Source organism: Elephantulus edwardii, unplaced genomic scaffold (assembly GCF_000299155.1).
Source record: "Elephantulus edwardii isolate Elephantulus edwardi_28Jun2011 unplaced genomic scaffold, EleEdw1.0 scaffold00098, whole genome shotgun sequence".
Taxonomy (NCBI): domain Eukaryota; kingdom Metazoa; phylum Chordata; class Mammalia; order Macroscelidea; family Macroscelididae; genus Elephantulus; species Elephantulus edwardii.
The window spans coordinates 1,953,067-1,968,006 of NW_006399848.1; the positions used below are offsets into that span (position 1 = coordinate 1,953,067).

Genomic DNA, 14,940 nt, shown 5'->3' on the forward strand with positions numbered 1-14,940 from the left:
AAGTTAGCTATCTAGTGACTCTTATGAACAGCAAATCTGAACCTTGCCCTGTCCCACACCATTCTCAAGATCTCTGCCATGCTGTGTCAGTCCACCTCACAGAGAGTCTTCCTCTCTTTTGCTGACCCTCGGCCTTTCCCACCCTGATAACTTGTTCTAAGAACTGGTCACACACCCTCCTGATCAAACATACTCAACGCAGAGCAAATGAGATGAGCTTTAACCATCCTTGCCTTCAAGGAGCACCCTGGTTGCCCGTCCTCCAAGATGGATTCTTTTGTCAGTCCATGGACTATTCAATACATTTCTCAGCACCACAACTCAAAAGGCTTCAGTTCTTCTTCTGTCATCTTTGTTCATTGTCCAACTTTCATATGTTTAGGAAGTAATTTAAAAGACCAATCTTTGCATCTTTAAACAGACATCTATCCTCTTTATCACTTTGGAGAAGTTCTTGAAAGCAGAGTTTACCAATGTAGTCCTTTCGTTCCCATAAACATTTCTAGCCTTGGAAACCCTGTGGGCAGTTCCACTCCCTCCTGCATTTTCACCATCCCTCTGGATTGATTCTTTGGCAGTGGGTTTTGGTTCTGGGGAGTGAATGTTGATGAGAGAGATTACCAGGCCTGTTGTTTCCAGAGGAACTCCTGGTAGGTTCCAACCACCCATGTTTCTGTTCGCAACTGAATCCTTAACCATTTTTGCATATTTTATTCATCTACATTCATTGAGACTTGTATATGGCCTAGCATGTACTTGTCTTGGTGAATATTTTATGAATTCTTAAAAGGGGTGTATAGTCTGCCTTGGGTGAGTGAAGTGTTTAACATGGCAGTTCATTATCATTGTTGTTGCTGTTGTGACCTTCAAATTGGAACTGGCCTGTTGCTGACCCTCCAGCAGGTTTTTGGAGGCTCTGTATTGCACTGGAGGAGAATTGCCCGTATTTTTTTCTTAAACCACGTGCCTTTGGATTGGCAGCACAACTCCTTACCATTAGGTCATGAGAGCTTTCTTCATTCACATTAGCTAACAATATTTGGGCTTTAAAAAAAAATTTTTATTAATTTCAATGAAAATTTACAGAGACTGGATTTCTGTTCATTCATTGTTACACTTTTTTTCCCCTCTTGGAAAAAAAAAATTTCATTGCTTTACAATTCCTCTCCCCAGGTCCACTCCACTCACTATGCAGCCTTCGCTCTGGTCTCCTGTCATGACAAAAATACCTAATCACATATCCCTTTTAAACAGTTTTCTCCCTCATCTGCTAACAGTATTTTAAGTCATCTACATACTTAAGATTTGAGAATCCTTGCCTCCAAGGAGAAACCTGGTTTCATCTTCTCTAGGACAAACTTGTTTGTTCTCCTAGCCATCCATGGTCTATTCAATACTCTTCTCCAATACCACAGCTCAAAGACATCGATTATTAGTCATTGTCCAGTTTTCTTTTTTTTTTTTTTTGTCCAGTTTTCTGATCCATAGCAAGTAATTGTGAAGTACATAGCCTGGATCAGCACTCTGGAGAGGTCCCTGACAACAGACTGTCCTGGTGCAGTTCATCTTTTGAGGATGTTATGCTTGGGAGGATAGAGGTATAGCACAAAAGAGGAAGATCCTCAATGAGATGGAATGGTGACTACAGTAATGGGAGTAGGTGTGTCAGAGATAATAAGGTTGGCCCAGGATAGAGCAGAGCTGTTGTACATAGTGTCTCTGTGAGTCACAAGCAACTCAACGGGACATAAGAAATAAGAACGACAACATGTACTAAGATATTCTGGTTAGGGTTTTGTTTTGGGGTGTTTTTTTTTTTTTGGTCAATTTCTGAGGGAGATGTATTGAAATCTCCTACAATATATGTGGATTTGTTTATTTTTTTCCCCCCATTAGTTCTGTCAGTTGTTGCTTCATGTATTTTGAAGGTCTGTCAATTAACTAGCTAAACATTTGGGATGTTGTGTCTTTTTGATGATTTGATATTTTCATCATCATGGAATAGTCCTTTGTTTCCTTTGTAATATTTATTGCCCTAAGGGTTCAGGGTTAATATTTACAGCACAGCTTTCCTTTGGTTAATATTTGTAAGATATCTTTATTTCCCCCATCTTTTGTACTTAGAGTGTTCCTTTTCTAAATAGCATATACCCAGACCATATGCAGGGGGGAAAAATCTGGTCTAGTGATCCCTACAATTTGACTCAAATGTTTATTTTATTTGCATTAATGCAATCACATATAATTGTTGATATGATTGAGTTTAATTCTGTCTTCCTGTTTTCCCTTTCTGTTTATCTTGCAAGTTAATTATGAGAGAGTGCATCTTCGCCTCCTTACCACATCTCTTGTATTTCTTCAAAGCAGCAGGATGGCGCATGTTTAAATATCGAACTATAAATAGCCAAGATCAACTGCCGTGGCTTGTATTCGTGCTCAGCTTATTTACCAGAGAGTTTTCTGACCATGTTCATCTCTCCCTTTGCACAATGTTTAAACATGGTCTATCTTAAAAATATAAGTTTTATTTAAAAATTAGCTTAGTTAGGTATTGCCTGCTGATTCAGTTAGGATACTGAAAAAAGAAAGTCTTTAAATGAGTGTTGGCAACAGCTTTGGGCGAATAAAAAGATTTGGCAACAATTCCATGGAAATTACATAGGTTGATAGAAGATAATCCCTCCCGTCGTCCCCCCCCCCCCAAGCTTGGAAGCAGGAGTGGCTTCTACTTCCTAAACAACATTCCTCTGGAAATTCTATGACCTTTGATAAATGTTGATAGTTGTAGAGGGACTTCAAGCCTTTTGTTCATAGGGTTGCTATGAATCATGCTGGACTCGAAGGCAGTCAACATTATGCATGCATATGGAATGTGAGCACATTTTGAGATTGTAGTGTGATTTCAGAGGATTTTTTTATTTCATGCAAGCAGTATCTAACTGCTTCATTTTGCTGAATCAACCATCAAGTTTTAAGACATCTGTGCTATAGGAAGTTATTGTAATTTTTTTAATACTTCATGGGAAGATTTCATTAATATTCTAGTGTTATGTCCAGAGTTGAGTCTATATACAAAACCAAATGATGTCTGACGCTGGCCTGCAAATTAAAAAGGGTTCAAAGCCTCCCAGCCTGAGATAAATTTAGTTATGGGCAAAAGAGAATGTAAACTAATTGGGAGAAATTAGCTTGAAGTTTTTGGCCCCTGTTAAATTATTTTCATGAATTATTATCTGTTGACAATGCAGTTATTTGTTTCCCATTGCTCCTCTTCCTTCTATTTTGCTGCCTCTAAAAGGTCAGTTCTGGGAGTTCAAGTTATCTATTTAGGCTATTCCTGACAATGAATATGATAGAATTAATAGAAATATGGGAAATAATTTGATGCTAAATAGAGCCAGAGTGGTTCTTGTGATGTTTATTTATTATCCATACTATACATTTGACTTGACGGCACATAAGAACAATACAACGTACATTTTAGTATTAATTTGAACACAACTGTTGTGGCTGGTGTTTGCTGTTGAGTCAGAACCAACCCATAGCTGACCCTCCAGTTGGTTTTCAGAGACAGTAAATCACATAGGTGGAAACTGCCTATACTTTTTTCCTTGAGACATCTGCTGTATTTGAACTGTGTGCCTTAGGAACTGCAGTGCAGCTTCTTACCACTAGGCCACCAGAGCTTCCACCAGAGCTTCCCTACAACTATGTAGGCTCATTCTCTGTTGTTGTTATTAAAGGCAATTTATATCTTAAACTGTTCAGGAAAAGAAAGGAGGCTTTGGTAAAATTCTGATTGCCTTGTACTGATTAAGACTGGTAAATTCACTAAATAAAAATAAATGCTTTTCCCCCCCTTTTAGAATTCCAACAAGTCAACATCACTTCACCAAAATTTATTGTGAAGCCAAGACCGAAAAGGAGTAAAAGGCAGGTATGTGCTCTCAGATATATTTTATAATTTAAAAAAAAAAAAAACAACAAAAACAAACCAGTTGCTGTGGTTGATCCTGTGAATCTACATTAATTCTCTCTGAGAGGATGTATATCTGTTCAGGCACTTGTCAGATGTGGTAAGCAGTAGAGGTGATAGGTCTGTTTAAGTGGATGTGAAGTCATATTACTTTATAGACTCTAAAGGGATCCTAGATAGGAGTGATAATGCGCTTCTTTGTTCTCTAAATGGATAGCGGGTTCCTGGTTCATGGCATATCAAAGTCTTTCTTCTGTAGACTTTTTTCCTTGCCTGCACTTGTACTAAATTATGGTGTCTACTTAGGAAGCTCCAGTGGCCTAGAGGTAAGAAGCTGTGCTGTAATTCCAAGCCTTAGGATTCAAATCCACCAGCAGCTCTGTGGGAGAAGGATGGCCCATCTCCTTACATGCGCTTAACTGCCTATAGAAACCCCCTTGGAAGGTCAGCTATCAGTCATTTCTGACTTACTGCCCATAACAACAGTGGCAGCACCAAGTTATGGACTACAAAGATAATAAATGAGTCTGACTCAGAGGAAGTGTAGCCAGGGTGTTCCTTACAGGACTGGATGGTTAAACTTCGTCTCACATACTTTGAGTACATTGCCAAGAAGGGCCAATCTTTGGAAAAAGATATCATGCTGTCAAATGTGGATGGTCAGCGGAAGAGAGGAAGGCCTTCTCCAGGATGGAGTGACAGAGTGGCTGACTCACTGGCCTCAAGCATAACAGATCATGAGGATGTCGCAGGACAGGGCAGAATTTAGATCAGCTGTTCATTGAGTTACAGTGAGTCATAGCTGACTCACCACAGCACCCAGTACCACCACTACCACTTACAACAACTTGTGTGTTACTTATTCTTCCATTTATTTTTTTTAATAGAACTTACCCTTAATTTTGAGTTAAATCCATAAAGTTTTAAAGCCATAAAATGCTCCTGTCTCATATCAGACTATCTTGGAGTCTAGAATATAAGATTCAGATACCAGCTTAGTAAATTTTCAGTGGATCTTAAACTTAGCAGTAATAAAATAGAGACTTTTTGTGTAGTGCTTTAAACCATAGGATCCCAGGGGCTTTCTGGTCAAGAGTCACACTGCTTACCACTAAATCAGGTGGATTGAGTCTACCAGATGCTCCATAGAAGAAGGACAGGCAGTCTCCTCCAATGCTGTTTTTAATAGAAACCCCCCAAGAGGGTGAGCTGTGAGTCGATTCCAACTTGATGGCGTTGAGTTAAACCAGGAAGTAGATATTAACATTCCCCTTTCACAGGAAGAAAAATTACAGTTCCTCAATGTGAAAATGACTTGTTTAGAGTCATAGAGCTGGTAAATGGTTTAGACGAACTAAAGCCCTGGTTATCAGCATCCTGAGTTTATCATCATGATCGGGATGGTTTACATGCTGCCTGATGGCTGTTAACTGGGAGCTGACTCATAGTGGACCCTCCAGTGGATTTTGGGAGACTGTCAAGCACCTGAGTAGAGATTGCTTGTCTTTCTCCCAAGGAACTGCTGTTGGATTTGAACCATGGGAGAGGTGCCGTGTACGGATTAGCAGCACAGTTCCCGACAGACTTTATGCCCTGAGCATATGCTGCTTGTCCAGTATCATGGAGCAGGAACCCAATCCTAGAAGCAAACCCAGCAGGTTTTCAGAGGCAGTCAGTCACATAGGAGGAGATTGCCCATCTTTATCCCATGGAGTGACTGATGAATTGGAAACTCTTGCCTGTGTAAGTAAACAAGAAATGAAAATCGGCGTTATAGAATAGATACCTAGTATCATCAAGTGGTTGAAGGAACCAGGTACCATCTTTTTATTACCTTGGAATAAAAATTTATGGACAATGCTGGAAAAGGATTTATGGAAATGGTGGAAAAGGATTGACACTAGGTATTTTGAGGATAGAGGTGAAAGGAAAATACTGTCATCCTATCCTATCCTGTCCTGTCCTGTCTTGTCCTGTCCCGTCCCGTCCCGTCCCATCCCGTCCCATCCTAAAAAATACTATCCTGTTTTAGTATTTAAAAATCTTTGAAACATGCACATGCATATTATGTGCTTAAAAACGAAGTAAGTTAATGAGAATGTTAAAACATAAAAAAGGAAAGAAAGGAGAAAGTTTTCTTGTTCACTTGTCCTGTGTATCTTACCCTTCACAGCCACACTTAGACGGTATATTTAGGTGTTATTTTCTTTCCTGTATTTCAGCTTCACCGATATCCTCGGAACGTAGAGGAGGAAACCAAATATATTGAACTGATGATTGTGAATGATCATCTCATGGTAGGAGTTGATTTTTTTTCTTCAGGGTGAATCTTAGGGGTTCAAATTGGGATAACTAAGGAGCCACTCCAGTTGCAGTGTGGACAGGTATTTGTACAGCCAACCTGTTTTCTTACCCTGTAACGTTCAAGGGAGCTGGGCAGTGGAGTCTGCAGGGAGTTGTATTGCTAACGCAAAGGCAGCCCCTCTTTGCTGATTCAAGCCACCAGCAGTTCGAAGGGGGAAAGATGGGCAGTCTTCTCCCATGCGGTTTACAGCATCTGGAGAGCCATTGGAGGGGCAGCCATGGCGTGGCTCTGATTGAAAGGCACCGAGCTGGGCTGAATCTCCTTCAAGTAGAAAACTCTCTGGGATGGGAGTAACTGGGAAATACTGTGTGAGGCTCAAAAAAATGTTCTTAGCTATCCAAGTTCAGTGGGCGGGCAGGTTGAGGGGCAGGATGTGAACGGATGAGCAAGATCCAATTCGGACCTGAAAAGACGAAGTAGTAGTAGGCACAGATTGATTTTATAAAACACAATGCATAGAAGTAATTATGTGTAATACAGTGTGAAGGAGAAGGGATGTGTGAAGCACAATATATATGAACAAAACACAAAGTATACGAAGCTTGTATGCAATTCAGTATAAAATAAAATTTAAAAAATGTTCATGTGGCTTATAGTATCAACCTTTTATATTTTTAGTTAATATATGTGCCAATATTAGCATTTACTAAGTAACAAGTTTTGAAAAAAATAGAAATGCCCATTAGAGCATTATAATGAAGCAGTAATAATGTGATGCTTTAGTTTGCAATGTACAGCTTTATCCCTACAAAAGTCCAGTGGACCGTTTTTCTATCTTGATTCATCAAAAACCCTGTGGGAATGCCCATTTATGTAATCAAGAAAGAGTCTTAGAGTAAGAGCATGCCAGAAGCCCCTTCACGCTTAGCCAGTTATTCTGACCCAGAGGGTCTGGGTTCATTCAGTTCGTGAGTATATTGCCGTCAGTGTGATGGTGTTCATAGCACACTAGTAGGTTCTTTGAAACTAGAGTTTTAACTAAACTCAGTACCTGCTAATTGAGGCGTTTTGCTACATTTTACTTCATTTCACTTGTGAACGCCTTACAATTTACTTTACATGATTCGTTGTTGTTATGTATCATCAAGTCACCTGTGACTCATAGTGACCCTATGTGCAACAGCTTTAAACCCTGCTCTATCCTGCACGAATCTTATTTTCTCTGACACACCTACCCTCATTACCCCAGTTGTTTATTTAGGGAAAGGTGTATCATTCATTTTTATGGGATTAAAGTAAAGAGTGATATTCTTAAAGAGAATAATACAATATGCTTAAAGATGGTAATACCATAGTCTTAATTAGGAAGCTCTAGTGGCCTAGTGGTAAGGAGCTGTGCTGCCAGCCTGAAGGCATGCAGTTCAAATCCACCAGCTGCTCTGCAGGAGAAAGATGGACAGTCTCTTCCTGTGTGATTTTTTTAATTGAGATTTTAATGAAAGTTTATAGAGAATTTGGATTTCCATTCATTCATTGTTGCACATTTTCCTCCCTGCATTCCCCCAGTTCACTTTTCTCCTTGAAAAAAAAATTCTTTTTTTCACCCACCTCTGTCCACTTTACTATGCAGCTCTTATTCTAGACTATTGTCATGCAAATAATACCTACTCACATATTCTTTTTAAGCAGTTCTTTCTCTTATCTTTTCAATATAGTGTACATTATTTATCCCATCTTTCTTAGTCTCCCCCAGCTCCCATGGCAGTCCTGTTTTATAACAGTGGCATTATGCAGTATTTGTCCTTTTGTGATTGAGACATTTCACTCAGCATAATGTCCTCCAGGGTCACCTATTTTGTATAATATTTCATGAGTTCCCTGTTTTTCAGTGCTGCATATTATTCCACTGTGTGAATATACCACAGCTACTCTGTCCACTTGTTTGTTGATGGGCACTTGATTTAAAACTCTGATAATGTGCTGGAGAATCAGCAGTTATGGGTTGGTTCTGACTCGATGGTACTCAACATCAACATTAACAGTAATACAATCAAGGTGGAGTGTTGTTTCTGATAAAAGAATACGTTCTTGCTCAGGCTCAGACTTAAGTTTGACTAAGTTTCATCTTTTACTTACTGGAATGTTTCTTGTGATATTAAAGAATAAGAGTTAAGGGAACATATTTTAGAAAGTCACAAATTCAGCAGTTTGCAGATAATGCAAGTGAAATGATCAATTGTAAAACCCATAAAGAGTGGTGAGGCGTGTAGCACAAGAGAAAGTGCATGGCCTCTCCCTCAGAAAGCTGGCTTTAAATGAAACCTGAAATCTGATTCATATGACATTGGTAGATTTTTAAAATACTGTTAGGTACAACAAAAGATGTATGTGAACCATATCTAACCTATGAGCCATCTTTTTTAAAATTTTTTTAATTATTTTGTATTCATTTGCTTACATAGTTGATATACATTGTTTCACTCTATTTTTAATTTACATTGTCTTCCATGCAATCATTTCCATTCATTATGTTTTATAAAATTAATCACCTTGTACTATGCCTACCATTACCTTGTCTTTTCAGGTCCTTACCGAATCTTTCCCATTTCCCTCTCCCTCCACCTACCAAATTGTGCAAATTTGTGATTTCGCCCCTAACCATACTTACCCTCCTGCTTCTACCCTTTTCCCCTTGGATCCCCATATATATTTACTAGTTTTCCAATATTTTTTTTTACTATTTTTATTTTTTTACTATTTTTATTTTTACAATAATAGTCTTATGCAATATTTGTCCTCATGAGACTGAGCTAGTTCACTCGGCATTAGTTTCTCTCAAGGTATGTAGTAGTATTTTTTGAAATCATCTCTTTTGAGTGCCATATAGTATTCCATTGTGTGAACACGCCACAATTTCTCAATCCATTCAGCTGTAGTTGGACATTTGATCTGTTTCCATGTTCTTGCGACAATGGTGAATATTGCTTCTATAAACAGTGGTGTACAAATCTCTGTTTGTGTCTCAGTTCTAATTTCCTTGAGGTATATTCCTAGTAGTAGAACAGCTATGTCATATGGAGTTTGTATGTTCAGTTTTTTTAAGAAATGCCAAACTGCTTTCCAGAGTGGTTGTAACATTTTATAGTCCCACCACAAGTGTATGAAAGTTCCCACCTGTCCACATCCTCTCCAGCATTTCTAGCTTTCTGCCCTTCTAAACTTTGCCACTGCTACTGGGGTGAAATGGTACCTCATTGTGGTTTTGATATTCATCTCTCTTATTGCCAGTCATTTTGAGTACTTCTTCATGAGTCTCTTGGCTATCTGAGTGTCTTCCTATGGACCACCTTTTAAGCCACCCTTACCTTAAGGCTTTCTTCTCATTGCTGAATAAGTCTTATAGAACCTGTACGTTTTTATCATTTTAGTCATGTTCATAATACTTTTTAAAATCTATTCTCATTTATATATGCATACTTTGCATAATACCCTAATTAGCGGATAACTTTCATATATTTGATAGTTTTGAATTACAATTCTGATAAAAACAAGCTTGTGAAATGGTTGAAGTGCATACTTACTACTTTTCTACGACATCCCAGGCATTACTTGTTTGAAGTCTGAAGTTTGCAAGAAGCTTGCCTCGGGCTTTGTTACATTGGTATATTATGTACCATTAAATCAGAACTAACACATAGCTGACCCTCCAGTGGGTTTTCAGAGGCAGTTACTCTCACTGGAGGAGAGTGTCCGTCTTTCTCCCGTGGAGCAGCTGGTAGATTCCGAACTCTGTACTTTTAGGTTGAAAGAGTAACTCCTCACCACTAGGCTACCTGCGCTCCCTTGACTCAGGCTATACAGCATATTGAGAACTAGGCCTCTAATCTTAGTTTTATAGAATGCCTTAGGGGGGCTTTCAGTTAAACTATTTTGGGTTTGGGTTTTTTTTTCTGCTGAGATAGATATTTCCTTTTTTTCAAAAATAAAAATTTTATTTAAAAAATAATAGCAATATATAAAGATGAAAAATACCATTCATTTTTTTCCCTTTAAATTGCAGTTTAAAAAACACCGTCTTTCAGTAGTGCATACTAATACCTATGCGAAATCAGTGGTGAACATGGCAGATTTTGTAAGTATCAACTCAATTCAGTGGCATACGGAAGTATTATTTGTTAGTAGTGTGGATAGTATGAATTTTATACTTCAAAGTGCTGAGTTAACCGTTATCCAAGATGTTCTGAAAATCCTTAGTAAGCTTGCAATGGGTTTTATTGACTTCGATCTGTGATTGGGAAGGTGACAAAAGAAAATGGTCGAAGATTTTCACCGATTTGTTTCTGAAATTCATTCCTGCATTGATCGCGCTTGATAAGACAAAGGTTGAGATGTAACCATAAGGAATTCCATGCCCTTCTAAAAGTAGAGAATCCTTAAAAACAATGAAAAGAAAAGGCCCAGTGTTGTGTGATGATGCATCTGTGAATTCCATGTGATCATTTCCTTTGACCATATAGGACCTTCTCAATGAATTTTAATTAGAGCCAGTCATGGTGTAGAAATTATCTCCTGAAGAGTCTTTCTTGCTGCAACTCAAGAAAACATAACTTATTTGTCCAGTGTTCCAGAAAACAGACTCAGTAAGGAGTCTTCATAGAAACTGTTAGCTTTTTTCTAAAGACAATCCTTTGCTTCTAACTAGAGTTCTGTTCTTTAGGTTTATTTGGTAAATAGTTTGATTCTTTGTTGCCTAAGAAATGCATGTAAATTAGGGGATGGGGTCTCTTAGAAAAAAACATAGGATTTCTTACTTTTAGTTAAAACTCAGTTTCCATAAAAGAGAGGAACTGCTCTAGTCCTGTTCACAAATTATTTTATTTCCCCACATATACAACTGGTGTGTTCATTTTGTTAATATACTAGATATATCAAGACCAACTTAAGACAAGGATAGTATTGGTTGCCATGGAAACCTGGGCAGCTGACAACAAGTTTGCCATATCTGAAAATCCATTGATCACCCTACGTGAGTTTATGAAATACAGGAGAGATTTTATCAAAGAGAAAAGTGATGCAGTTCACCTTTTTTCGTACGTAACTTTTTGTAATAATGATTTATTGCTCTTTTGGTTCCATGCTGAATGTTATATTACTTGTGACAGAGATATATCCTTTCTACTGAATAATACAATTAGGATGTGACATGACAAATATATTACTAAGAGAATTTTAAGTATAAGTTGAAATTTTCATGAAAATATGTAAGAAATTTAATTGATTGTGGCTTATCTGTTTCATTTTTTCCCCAAGAGATTTAATTAGACCATTTACTAAATAAAGTGCTCTTATAGAGTATTCTGAATAACACTTATATTATCTCTAAAGTTGCTATCTTTTAAATATTAATGCATTCTTTGTTTTTGCTTCCCAGGTAACACTTTAGTATTTTTGGAGTTGATTTTTATTTTTTTCTCTGGCTCTTACATTCTTTATTTTATAACTCATGCATATTTAATAACAAATTAAATATAATATATACTTATATGTATATATAAAAACCTTTGTCTTAAGAGATAATTTAAAAGAGTTGTAAATAGGAAAAAAGTATGTATTTTTAGTTAACTCTTCACTTTATTTAAATTTCAAATTTATAGAACATTGACAAGAATATACAAGTGAATACAAGATTTTTTTTTTTTACCCATACTCTTCAGCTGGTTGTATCTTGCCCCTTTTGTTTTATGATTTCCTGCCTTGCTCTCATCATCCATCCATCAGACTAGCTACCTTTTTTTTTTTTATGAGCAACATTTGAGAGTAAATCTGAGATACCTAAGCATTTGCTGCCATTTTAGTTTGTATTTTCTAAGAACCAAGGACATTGTTTTTTATAACCACAGTACAATTATTAAAGCCATAGAATTAAACATCTACACTATTTCCTACTCCAAAATCTATATTCAGGTTGCACCAATTGTTTAAATATTTTTCAGCACTTTCCTTCCCCCCTATCTAATCCAGATAACCTAATACATATAATTGTCATGTCTCTTTGGTCTCTAAAAGTTTCTTCAGTTGTTTCTTTTTTTTTAAAATAATATGAGCTTAATTTATGTGGTGCCAAGACCAATTATTTTGTAGGATTTTCCTTATTATATTAGTGCCTGCTATTTTTTAGATTAAGGCATTCATTCCATACATTTAACAGAAATACTAAAGATATAGGTGACATTGTATCCTTCACAATGTGTCATATCAGTGATTGTATATTTACAGATAGATGTTTATTCAAGAAATTTAGTGCTCTTTTGGAAAAACATTGTATGAATATATTTACATATGTGTGTAAACAATTTTTAAATTTCTCTTTTAACTCAGGACTATATAGTATAAAAATCTTAATGTATAGTGAGGCAATAAATATACTAACTTAATCATGAGAGGTGCAATGGCATTTGAACTGTGAGCAGTAAGCATTTTTCATTTCCTTTTCTAAAAGGGGGAGTCAATTTGAGAGTAGCCGGAGCGGGGCAGCTTATATTGGTGGGATTTGCTCATTGCTGAAAGGAGGAGGCGTGAATGAAGTAGGTGTGAACATCTGTACAATACAAAGTGGTATGATGCTGAAAATGCTTTCCTAATAGTTAAGAGACAATTGCTCAGTTTTCTGCTTATTCCAGATGTTAAATTGTTTTCTTACTAATTAATATAGTTACTATAAATGAACAGGGGACAAAATGGAAAATAATGGAAGATGTTTTCTGATAATTCGATTAATAGTCTTTCTAGACTAATTTCCATGAAAGGCCAGTTATCAGTTTAGATATATGGAGATTTCACTATTGCTTTCATTGGAAGTAAGTTCCTATTTGTCATGGAGTATTTAGAGAATTGAAGCATTAAGTTACTTCATGACAACTCAATAGGAAAATTTCTCTTACTTAGTACTATTCGGATTGTAAGAGAAGAAAATATACTAAGTTTAGGCTTTCACTTTAATTCTGAGGCAGAGCCTCATAAAAATGAAAAAAAGAATTAAATGTGAATCTTTGGGAGACTACTACCTGTTGAAATAAATATCTCCAGTTCAACGCAAGTATCATTGGCCAAAGTTCTCACCAAACTTCTCTGTTACCTCATGTAACTTGTTTCCTGAATCCACTTTCAGTTCTATTTGGGAAAATGTCAGGAATGTAGGTAAACAAAGATGAGTAAGTTCTAAATAAGCCACACATTCATTTTTATTTAATATTATTAACAGGATTCTGGCTATACAAGTATTACATTTTTCTTGAGTGTCACACCTAAAATTTGTTTTCAGAAATAGATTTGTTTCCAGACCCCAGAGTGGATAAATCACTCTCTGGTTTGTCTTTTTGTCTCTAAGACTTAACAACTATAAATTTATTTCTTACTATGTGTTCAGCAGCTGCTAAAGAAAAATAGTTGGCTAGTACTTAATTTTAATTATATTGTGACATTTTCTCTGACTCAGTTAACTAAAACCACTTTGTCTTATATATGTTTCATTTTTGTTTTTCAGTTTGGGAAAACTGGTTTAATGGCAGTTACACTTGCCCAGTCCTTAGCCCATAATATTGGTATCATTTCTGACAAAAGAAAGTTAGCAAGTGGTAAGTGTTGGTACGTGTGTGTGGCTTAGTTGTATGTAAAACAAGCTATGACATGTTTTGGGAAATGGGATTCTTTATTTCACTTGTTTAATGAAAATAATTTGTTGTATGGTAAAAGATATAGAGACAAGATAGAACCAGGACTTGAACTCAAGTAGCTCCAATTCTGAAGCACATATGCTTAAGGGTTACAGTGAAATACCTTCTAGTAGCAGTCTTTGTGCAAAGGCTTTTAAAAATGGACTAGAAATTGTGATAATTCATATATGAACTAACAGAACTGGTATCCTGTTGTGGTGCCATATTATTATTCACAATTTCACTGGTATTTTACTGTATTACATTTAAGCCATTTAAAGAGAATATTTTAAAAAATATATCCCCTTTAAAAAAATACCAGAAGACTATATGTCAGTAAAAACGTATGTGAAAAAACAACGTATATGAACTTTGTAAGTAAAAGCAACCATTAAAATATACTTTGATTCTATAATATTGCTTATCCTCCTTTACTTACAAGTCAGTTTTCATGACTTGTAAGTAAATAAGGTTAAAATACAATGTTACAAAAACATGCAATCTTCATAAAATCAAAGTCTATTTTGGTTGCTATGGATTGCATAAAAATCCCAATTGTGAGGAAAATTGGAAAACAAGTATTTAATAAGATATTTAAGGAGGAAATGCATCTACTGCACTTTGTTAAAAAGGCATTTGTGTGCATTCATTTTGTTCTAGGTGAGTGTAAATGTGAAGACACTTGGTCTGGTTGCATCATGGGAGATACTGGGTAAGCCATTTCTATTTGAAAACAATTCTCTTTTTCTTTCCTTGTTGTGCTATTTTCTTCTAGAATTTTATTACATTCTAGGTGCTAATACATGTAACCTTACCACAGGCATTTAGGAGAAAGTAAGAAGTAGATTTTCTTAGTGACCCTTTTATCTAAAGTGTTTACATAATGTAGTTCCCTATTTATATATACTAAAAACAATGTTGTTGTTGTTGTTAGGTGCCATCGAGTC

General features: G+C 36.4%; 1 protein-coding gene across 3 annotated transcripts in view; it reads left to right on the forward strand.

Moving 5' to 3' along the window:
- ADAM22 (ADAM metallopeptidase domain 22) overlaps positions 1 to 14,940 on the forward strand; it is a 290,471-nt gene that overhangs the window by 211,148 nt on the left and 64,383 nt on the right. For all 3 annotated transcript variants that reach the window (XM_006891449.1, XM_006891450.1, XM_006891448.1), the window contains exons 8-14: positions 3,867 to 3,937; positions 6,199 to 6,273; positions 10,342 to 10,413; positions 11,205 to 11,371; positions 12,781 to 12,865; positions 13,825 to 13,915; positions 14,654 to 14,705. In XM_006891449.1, the coding sequence (XP_006891511.1) occupies positions 3,867 to 3,937; positions 6,199 to 6,273; positions 10,342 to 10,413; positions 11,205 to 11,371; positions 12,781 to 12,865; positions 13,825 to 13,915; positions 14,654 to 14,705 (613 nt within the window). The remainder of the gene's footprint in view (positions 1 to 3,866; positions 3,938 to 6,198; positions 6,274 to 10,341; positions 10,414 to 11,204; positions 11,372 to 12,780; positions 12,866 to 13,824; positions 13,916 to 14,653; positions 14,706 to 14,940) is intronic.